The sequence below is a fragment of the Terrapene carolina genome, unplaced genomic scaffold, assembly GCF_002925995.2.
Source record: "Terrapene carolina triunguis isolate 2854851 unplaced genomic scaffold, T_m_triunguis-2.0 Scaffold96, whole genome shotgun sequence".
Lineage (NCBI taxonomy): Eukaryota > Metazoa > Chordata > Testudines > Emydidae > Terrapene > Terrapene triunguis.
The window spans coordinates 31,615,175-31,625,629 of NW_020664447.1; the positions used below are offsets into that span (position 1 = coordinate 31,615,175).

At 47.8% G+C, this 10,455-nt stretch overlaps 1 protein-coding gene across 3 annotated transcripts in view; it reads right to left on the reverse strand.

The window, feature by feature from the left end:
- RAPSN (receptor associated protein of the synapse) overlaps positions 1 to 8,641 on the reverse strand; it is an 18,834-nt gene extending 10,193 nt beyond the window's left edge. Inside the window, exons 1-5 of one of the 3 annotated variants that reach the window (XM_026651287.2) lie at positions 8,134 to 8,641; positions 5,008 to 5,346; positions 1,679 to 1,837; positions 1,222 to 1,320; positions 1,037 to 1,108 (exon numbers count right to left, since the gene is read on the reverse strand). In XM_026651287.2, coding sequence (XP_026507072.1) covers positions 1,037 to 1,108; positions 1,222 to 1,320; positions 1,679 to 1,837; positions 5,008 to 5,346; positions 8,134 to 8,349 — 885 coding nt within the window. In that variant the 5' untranslated portion in view covers positions 8,350 to 8,641. The other 2 variants (XM_026651286.2, XM_026651288.2) reach the window with 2 other exon arrangements.
- Between the last annotated feature and the right edge of the window lie 1,814 nt (positions 8,642 to 10,455).

A 10,455-nucleotide genomic window follows, 5' to 3' on the forward strand; every position in this document is an offset into this window, starting at 1 on the left:
TGGGTAAGAACCTCACTTCTGAAGTGAGGTTCTTACCCACGAAAGCTTATGCTCCCAATACTTCTGTTAGTCTCAAAGGTGCCACAGGACCCTCTGTTGCTTTTTACAGATTCAGACTAACACGGCTACCCCTCTGATACAAAATACTGAATAGTTGCCCATTAAGTGAGCTCCCTCCATTCTGTGGACTGACTGAGGCAGGGGTCCTGTAGAAGAAATACGTAATGTACAATTAAAGACTATCATAATTCATACGGGGTTTGAATTAAGGTTGTACAGGCAATCTTGATTCTGACAATTCTTAACTTTTGAGTGTGTCGCTTTGCAACCTTAATATTCTTCTTTTAAATGTAGTTTTTTGGGGGGTAATTGTATTATTTTAAAGGAACTAACATGCTGTACACATAGTGAAAAAAAAAACCTCACGGGTCTGTACCGTGTAATCTCCTGCCCATTCCCACTTCTTTGTTTAGTACCATCTCTCCCTGTTCCATGCTATATTTTATCTATCCTAGAATCTAAGCTCCTCTAGTCAGCTCTGTGTCATATGTTTTTCTGTAAAGCACAGGATGTACCTATTGGGCTGTAAATAATACCACAATCACTAATACTAATTATACAGCTAAGAGAGAGTCAATCAAATTTGCTTCAGAGTATAAGATGGGAGGCAGGAAGTGACCCCTCTTCCCACTTCTTTCATTGCAGTTATCTCTGTGCAATATGTGTTTTCTTGTGAAGCATCTGGTACTGGCCACGTGACTTTGTAGACCATGGATCTGGATCCAGTATGAGTGTACTCAATTTATGACAGATTCCCAGCTTCCCAAATTGGATTATGTAGAAAAATGTCAGTAGTCAAGTACCAGATCCAGTGTGTAGAATAGAGGACCATGGGACTCTGCTCTACCCAGGTGTGTACAGTTCAGAATGAGGTTGTCTACTTCAGAGAGGGCCCCAGTTTCCTCAGGAATGGCCTGTGACTGACCTTGTCTAGCTCCTTCTGGATCACCCAACACTTGGCCACTCCCAGCAGTACCTGGATCTGTCCCAGGCGGTTTCCAATCTCTGTCATGATGCTCATGGAGGAATCATAGCGAGGAAAGGCTGTCTGCAGCATGAGATAGACAGTGAGACACATTTAGTTGTGCCCAGTCCTGGTGCTCCCTTTCCATATCTCCTTTCCATCCCCGACTCCTCCTGTCTGTCTCCCCTTGCTCCCACCTGTATGTCTGCTCGGCTGCGGTGGATATCAGCAAAGCAGAGTAGGCACAGTGCCTGCAGTGGCCGGTCCCCATGCTGCAGAGCAATCTTCATTGACTCCTGAAAGAAAACACCTCCAGTCAGTACAAGAACCTTCCCCAGGCCCAGCGGGGATTGAAGCCCTCACAATACCCCAGCCTGCCTCAATGGCCAGCTTCAGAGAAATGATACACCCTTGGGGAAGAAAGCTTCAACAACAGTTGTGCAACGCATGTTCCCAGCAGAGGGCACCCCTGAGAACAGCTTTGGCTAATGAAACCACAGATGTGCTGTCTCTAGGGGTGGGAGGCAGAAGTGGTATCTGGGGTACAAGGTGAATGTTGCTGTATCTCTATACCCCCTAATCCTGACCTGCAGAGACCTCTCCCCAGCATCTCTCTGCCATGTTTGGCCCAGTATCTCTACCTCCACCTTGTACCTCACAGCATTCCATAGCATCTGCCAGGTGCCCCAGCTTCCGATAGGCCACTGCCATGTGGTACTGGCTCATTGCTCGGTACTTCAAACTCCAGCCCTTTCCATAATCATTCACCAATTCAGCTGCTTTACATGGGAAGAACAGGGCTTTCTCATAGTCCTGGAAGGCAAAGAGACGAGCAGAAGGACAGAAACAAGTTAGACAGTTAGACTGCCCCTGCAGTAATAGGACCCTCCAACATTTCAAAATGAGCATGTGTATCCAGCTAGGGAAGCTAGAATTGCCACATGGTAGACTCCATTTTCCCCAGCACATGTCCCTAGCAGGTCCAGAATTTAAATTATATGCTGGGGTGATTACATGGTCAGCTCAGAGCGACATCCATAAGGAAAGGACTCTGCTTCTCATTATAGAGATGATTTACCCTCCTTACGGCCAAAACCTGGTTCAGAGCCACCTGTACCCTTACCTGCTCCTCCATCATCTCGGCCTTCTACATTCTTACAGAGCCTTTCAACTTCAAAATGTTTTCCACACAATTAACCCTCACATTCTACACCAGGTGGGTCAGAATCTCTCTTGGGTCTGGTTGGTTGTTATGGCAGTAAAAGGGGGGGGGGGGGAAATCAGGGCTTTGTTACAGTCATCACTTTGGTTTTTTAAAAAGGAAAGATCATGGCATCCAATATCTTAATAATTTTGTTTATCCTAGGAAATTATGAGAAGTCAAATAAATCTCCTTTATTTAACAATAAAAATAGTGTAAAATCATCATAATATTTAACTAACAATATAAAACCATTTAAAAGTGACCTGCAAAAGATTTTTTAAAAACAAAAACCAAAAACCTACCCGTGTGCCATTTTTTTTCATTCTTTGTGATGTATAAAGGAGATCAAAGGGTTTTTTTTATTTTTTCCTGCTTGATTTTTACCTTAGAAATATCCGGGATAGTTTTAATTCTTCTGGTTTTCTTGGAGGACCAGTGGGAGATAAAAGGTTTTTTTTTATTATAAGTTCATAAGACGGGGTGGGCAAACTTTTTGGGCCGAGGGCCACATCTGGGTGGGGAAATTGTATGCAGGGCTGGGGCAGGGGTGCGGGAGGGAGTGCGGTGTGCAGGAAGGGGCTCATGGCAAGGGATTGGGGCAGAGGAGGGGTGCGGGGTGTGGGAGGGGGTTGGGGTGTGGGAGGGGTGCGGAGTGCAGGGCAGGGGTGCGGACTGTGGGAGGGGGCTCAGGACGGGGTTGGGGTGCGGCAGAGGGCTCAGGGCAGGGGCTTGAGGTGCACAGGGGTGCAGGGTGCAGCATGGAGCTCAGGGCAGGGGGTTGGGGAGTGTACGAGGGGACTAAGGGCAGGGAGGGGGGATACGGGAGGGGGGGGAGGGGCGAGGGGGTGGGGGGGGGGGGGGGGGGAGGGGTTCGGGCTCCGGCCCGGCACCACTTACCTAAAGCAGCTCCGGGGTGGCAGCGGCGCACACTGGGGCCAGGGCAGGCTTCCTGCATGCCTGCCCTGGCCCCACACCGCTCCAGGAAGCGCTGCGGCCCCGGGCGTGGGCAGGGGCAGAGGGCTCCATGTGCGCGGCTCTTGCCGTGCCTCCAGGTACCTCCCCTGAAGCTCCCATTGGCCGCAGTTCCCCGTTCCTGGCCAATGGGAGCTGCGGGGGGCGGTGCCTGGAGTCAAGGGCAACGCACGGAGCCCTCTGCCCCCCCGCCCAAGGGCCACAGGGACGTGGTGCCGGCCGCTTCTGAGAGCGGCGCCGGGCCTGTGGCGCCACGGGGGGCAATCCCATGGGCCAAATCCAAAGCCTTGAGGGGCCAGATCCGGCCCGCGGGCTGTAGTTTGCCCACCCCTGTCGTAAGACCTCAGTTGGTGGCCAACCAGGGTGACAGAAACCAAGACTTTGTATGGAAAAACCCTAATACGGTAACTCCTCACTTAACGTTGTAATTATGTTCCTGAAAAATGCGACTTTAAGCGAAACGATGTTAAGCGAATCCAATTTCCCCATAAGAATGGGGGGTTAAGTTCTAGGGAAAATTTTTTCGCCAGACAAGATATTATATGCGGTTTGACTCTCAGCTGTGACTAGGTAAGTGAATGTCCTGTGGCCCCAGAGCTCTGGTGAGGGTCTGGGCCAACAACACTCCCACTCCTAGGCCTGCAGAGTCCTCCCCGTGCAAGCTCTGCGGGTTTGGGCTCAACATGGGAGCCAGGCAGTGCAGGCAAGCGGCAGCACATAGGAAGTGACACTGTGCTGCATCCTTCCCCAGCACCCAATGGGGATGTGTCTGCTGGCCTCTGAGCAGCAGATCACACAAATGCTGCTCCAGTTAGTCACTGAAGGTGTCCCCCTGGCCCGGAGTGCTGGGGAGGCCAGTCGTCTCCTAAGGGAGCCAATCTGCCAGGTTGCATGGTACGCTTGGGACACACAATGCAGAGGCACTGGGCCTCTAGATCCCTGCACAGCTGGAGACAGCCATAGGCTTCTGGGGCCACAGGCGCCGACTTTTCAAACTGCCAGGGGGTGCTTGACCCCCCTGCTCTGCCCCAGGCCCCGCCCTCAACCCCCCACTCCCCACCCAGTTCCGCCCCCAAGCACGCCACATCCTCGCTCCTCCCCGCCTCCCTGCACGCCACAAAACAGCTGATTGGGGAGGTGCTGATTTGTGGGGCCTGCCGGCAGGCGCTGCAAGGGATAGAGGGCGTTATAACAGAACATTGCACAACTTGAAATAAGCACGTTCTCTAATAGAACAGTGACTTAATAACGAAACAACTTTAACTGGGATGACTAAGTGAGGAGTTACTGTAATTCTTTTGTCATAGAACTCATAGCTACAACAAATGCTGGCATTAGTCACTATACTTATTTTATGGAAATTGAGGCACAGAAGGGGTAGGAGACTTGCCCAAAGTCACATGGTGAGTCAGTGGCAGAGGTAGGTATAGAACCCAGGCCCAGGAGTTGGCTCCCAGTCCCATGCCTAGACCACATCTCTGTGGCTGTCCAGGTTCTAGAGTTGTGTGCGCTGTATACCAAAGAATGTGAATCACACCTTCTACCTTTGGGATGCTGTGTAAATGCCTTCTATTGATCTTCTTGACTTAAGCCTCAAGCAGAATAGTCATTAGTGGCATTAGAAGCAGAGAGTTAAAACCTTCCCAGAACAACCTCCCTCCCTCAAACTCTATGAACTACTTCCTATATCCAAGATATAGGGTGAATCCCTGCCCACCCTGGTCCCTTCCTGTACCCAAGATAGGGGGAAATTTCCCCACTGTTACTTCCCATCCCCTAGGTCACCAGCTGAGCTGTGTTTCTGCACCTTGATCTGTGTGTAGAAACTGCCCAAGCTGCAGCAGACTCGACATTCCAGCATCTTGTCGTCATTGTTGTGTGCATAGCGCAGGGCTTTCTCGAAACACTCCAGTGCCTTCTGAAAGATGCTGAGGCCCAGGAAGGCATTGCCCATACTGAGGCTCACCTGGCCATTCAGTTGCAGGCTCACAGTGGTGCCCTGCATGTTCAGGCATGTCTTACAGTAAGAGATGGTTTTCTGGAATTCACAGAGTTTCTCGTTGCTCCGAGCCAGGTTCAGGTAGCTCTCCATAAGGTAGTCAGGGTCCTCTAGCTCCCGAGCTGTGTCAATCTGCACAACTGCAAACTTTCAGCAGAGAAGAGAGTGTTTATAGAGGGTCTCTCTGTAGGAATAAAGCCTGTGCTTCCAAGGGAATTGTACCCTGCACAGGAGAAGTTACATAGCCTGTGGTCAGGACAAAAAGAGTCCAACAAGACAGCATTGATTAATACAATACTCAAGTAGGCAGGCCATGAGGTGGGTTACACAGCATATAAATAGACTGGGGAAACCTCTCTCTGTATTCTCTACCTTTGGCAGAGGGAAGAGATCTGGGTTAGAAATTGGTGGAAAGAGCTGCCAAATGGCCATGGAAAGAGGCATCAGCAGGAAAAAGACATTTCTGCACTTTACAGCTCAGCTTTTCCTACACTACTACTCCATTCCTTATCCCCATGCACCTCAGCACCTCCCAGAATTAATTTTGAGGAGGATTTAAGATTGTATCAAATCTTCTGCTAATTACTTCCATCAAGATTCCTTCAACCATTCATTCTGTGCTTCTATTGAAAAGCAATACAATTTGTCTGACAAGGTTTGCGCTTTATAAATGACTTGCTCATTGCGTATGGTTCAGTTACCCTAGTCTAAGTCTCTTTAGACTGTAAACTATTCAGGGCAGGGAATGTCTTCTTCTGTGTCTTGTGATGAACAAAGCGCAGTATATGGGCTGAATTAATAATTGCAATACTAGATGCTTAGCATCTTCTCTGTTTGTTTCATTATTTTATTAGGGATTAAAGGTAGATTTACTGGATGATAATTCTCAAGGGTCACTTTTCGTTCCCTCTTTGAAGGTTGGAACAACACTTATTTTTTTCTAGTCCTCTAGAACCTTCCCCGTTCTCTATGAAGTTTCAAAAATAATTATCAGTGTTCTCGTTGTCCACTAATTCCCTTACCCCCTTGGGAAGTGTGCTATGTGGACCCAGGGTCTTGTATAAATTCAAAGTGTTCCCTTACCTGATTTTTACAAGCTCTTCCTTGCTTCCTTATTGTCCAAGCCTCTTTTCTTTCATTTGCCCCTTAAATACCTTTTTCTCCAAACGAAGTTAAGCATCACAGCCCTTTTAAACTATCATTAATTTCATGCCTCTTCTCATTCATTCGTATACCTTCTTATTTGTTCCCCCATATATCTGTAAAAAGTCCCCTTACTTCCTCTTTAATCCCTTGGATAGTATGAACTCTTCTGCTTTATTGAAGTCATGCTCTTTTCCCTGTGTTACAAGGATCTTGGAGAAATGTCACCTACAATGACCCTGTTTTCCAGGTTATTAGTGTGGTTTTGATTCTATCAAGTTTTCCTTCACCTGTCTCATTTGTTCCCACACAACTCAAAACATTCTCTTCACACAACCATACCTTATCTTCTCTCCTCATTGCCCTCGTCTTTCTCCTCCCCGATCACCCTGCCACCAATCCCATCTCCTCTCAGAGCATCCCACTTGTCTTCACATGCATCCCAACTGCTTCTCACCCCCTTTTCTCCTTTCCCCCTTGTATTTGCTATGAGGATAGGACTCTGGACACACCCAATACTTTACTAATTGGAAGTGGCACTCAAATTGCTTTAAATGGTGCCATGTAAAGCACTTGAATGGGAAGAGTTTATAAACAATCATCAGCATGGAGAAAAATATCCTCTGATCCCAGATACAAACTCAGGGTCTGTCACCCAAGAAATAACAGGGATTAGCACAGCAAGACCCCTTTTCAGGCCTGGATTGTTTCTTACCTTGGAGTACCAGAAATTCCTCCTGTGTGGTCTCCCAGATCCTTGACTCATCCTTCCAAACACTCTCTGCTGTTCCAAATGCACCCAGCCCCTCTTCAGAGCACTGCACTGGCTTCTCTACACTCACCACATCAAATTCAGGCTCTTGTCTTCACCTTTAAGACGCTGCACAGTTTAGCTTCAAGCCTCTCTCTGCTCTTCTATTTTCCTCAAGCCACACAGGTGCCTCTTTGTGTCCTTCTCACCCTCTTTGCTGCCCCCAACACTGGGAACCCCCTCCTTGATCTTATCTCCCAGGCCTCCATCTGCTCCTCATCCAACGCCCTCCTGAAAAACACCTCTTCCAAAAAGCCTATTTATTTTTCCTCTCTCTTAGCCTGACTTCCCATCTTCTACAACTAGAGAAGTGTGAACAAGTATTTGTTAGACTAAGCTCATCACATCAGTGCCTGTGTTTGAACAGCAACGTTTCCTGGATGTTTGAACGGTGCTGAAAACGGTGTGGGAATTGCTGCAATACATATAATTATAATAAAATCCAGTAATAGAAAATCTATTTAAGATATCAAAAATTGTGGAGGTAGCCAGATACTAACCCCACTGTAACACATCACTGCTTGTCCTACATCATCCCCTTTGATTTTTTTGTACTCATTGTGGGCAGGGTTTCACCTTCAAAATAGCATGTAAAGTGCCCAGCACACCATTTGTGAAAAGTAACTAAGAATCTCCAAAGTTAAATGCTTTGGGCTAGTGCTCCAAAATTTCTTAAGGATCAGCACTACAGGCAGCAACCTGAGAAAACCTGGGGGGGGACTGGGTCCTTAAGAATCTTTGGGGCCCAGAACTAGGGAGCAGGAATGCAGAGTGACACTGTAAGGACCCCAGGGATTAGACCCATAAATCAGGACTGCCACCTGTCCCAGCTGGTGAAGGCAGCATATTGTATTCATCAAATGTCTGATGCACCTTGCTCCAAGCAAGATATAGACCATGCTTTTACAGTATAATCCCCAGCTGCTCCCTATTGTGGGTGTGATACACTGTGACATGCATTCAACCTGGGATCACTTTACCTTTAGCATATCCTTGTATCTGCCCATCTCCGAGTGAGCAGTGATGAGGCAGCCCAAAACCCGAAACCTGCCAGCAGGATCTGTGGTCTTTTCCAATACCCTCATCCAGACTTGCAGGGCCTTTTCTGTCTGGTTAGACTGGTAGAGCTGGAGTCCTTTCTCTATCTGCTGCTTTGTCTGGTCCTGACCCATCTCCTTTGCACCAAAAAGCCTCATATACTAACCTTTTGGGACAGCAGCAACAAGGAGCCTGAGAGAGAACACAGAGAATGTCCTAAAGCAGGAAGGTGAATTTCATATTGTAGAGGGTTGGGGCCATAAGACCCTCAGACGCTTCAGGATGCAGGAATGTCAGAAGGAGATGGTGAGTAGGGGGCTGAAAAGCCTTTAAGGCAGCATCCCAAATCCACTAGGCAAACATCTCATGTACTGACGCCCCATCAGAACATTCTGCTGCCCAACCCCACAAACAGAGAGGAAGGAAAGAAGAAAAGTGCAACAGGGAGAGAGAAAAAAATCCCAAGTGGCTGGAGTGAAATTCAATCGGAATGGCCACTCCTGGGCTCCCCCTCCCTATTGGCTACAGCTGTGCCTGCCAGTCCTGGTCACATGGCTTCACAGGAATGTCAGTCAGTCTTAGTAACGCCAAGGTCACAGTGAGCCAACTGCTCCCACGTCCTGTCCCCCCCCCCCAGCATGCAACATATATAAATACCCCAGGGAAAGACAATCAGCTGCAGTGACAGGGATGTCTCAGTAATCTTTTCCCCCCTCTCCCATCACTGGGCACTTTGAAGTCTCTTGGGAGGAGATTTAATACTCCTGCTTTTCTTATTGATACCCATCAGCGTGGAGTGTGAGACTCACAGTATCATAAGGCACAGATGCAGACACCTCCCCAGATGCTTTTGGTGACCGGGATCTCAAAGTGGCAGCCGCTATCTTTTCCCTTCCAGTCCTCAGTGACAAGATCCTGAGATAACCAGGCTGTCAGAAGCCTTAACTCTTGAAACTCTGGGTGACCTGGAACTATAGGTAGATGGGGTATCAGCAGTCTTACCCCTTCAAGTTCTGAGACACCATGATCCGAAGGTAGATGGGGCAGTATGTACATGGGAGTTTTCAGAGCCCTGGTCTGAAGCTGGTTTTAAGGCTTGCTCCATCGTGGGAGCCTGAACTTTATCTCCTTGTTCTTACAAGATTTGCTTTTAACTGAAGTACAGATTGTACACTTTGAGGGAATATGGGCATCCTCCAGACACTCATAGAGTCTGTTATTAACTGGGATAGATTCCTGGCAGGAAAAACATTTAAAGCCTGGAGATCACAGAGTATCCCAGAAATTAAGAGTCTAAAGTGACCCGCAAACAAGGAAAAAAACAGAAGTACAAAGGAACTATTTACAAACAATAAACTAGCTATTTAACAACACTAAAGCACTCAGTAGAAGTGAGCACACTAGTTGACAAGGAACTGAGGGCGGTTTACCCATGCAGCCCTATATATCCTTGGTACAGGGCATGAGGATGTGTAGAGTGCATGTGTGCACTGAACAGGCACTGCTACCAAAAATCTCCAATCAAAGGTGCAGAAGCACATACACACTTGAAGTAGAGCACCCATGGGGACACTACTCAAAGAACTTCACATACCAAGTAAGAGAAACTGCATCCTGTATCCTTGACTTGCTATCGGTTTGTTGTGATGGATCATCTTGCACTCCAAAATGTAGGATTCCTTCACCTTCTTAGGAATCAGAATTTTACTGGGCTAGTGAGAAGGCAGCTTTGAAACCCTTTCCTACATATCTCCTAAAAGGGACAGGAATGGAAATTAGATCAGTTATTTTAGGAATCAGGTTTCTAGACACAAGGGACATATCTCTTCTGATCTGCTGCACCTTAGTGCCTTGATCTAGGATGTCCCTGAATAGTCTGTTCCCTTTCACTAGAAGAGAGGGATCCTAAATTTGGCAGGCCAACAGTTGCTAGGTCATGGGCTCTTCTCTCAACCAGATGGCCTGTCATAGATGGGGTTGCTAATCTGATGGAGCCTTCCTTGTGCAGCATCATGTCAGAAAGTGGACATTAGCATTCACTCAGACACCAGATTGCAGAATACAGATCAGGACATAGGAGCCATGTCCTGCAGAGAGGGAATGCATTGAGGCTCTGTGTTGTTAATTAGACATTTTCCGAAGAGACCCACCCTCCTTTTTATCGAGGGCATTCTTAAAGGAGATAAAGACTTTCAATGGGGGAGGATTGGCTGGGGCCCCTTTAGGGGTGAGCCCCAGGGTGACTCCCATTTAGGGAGTTTAGA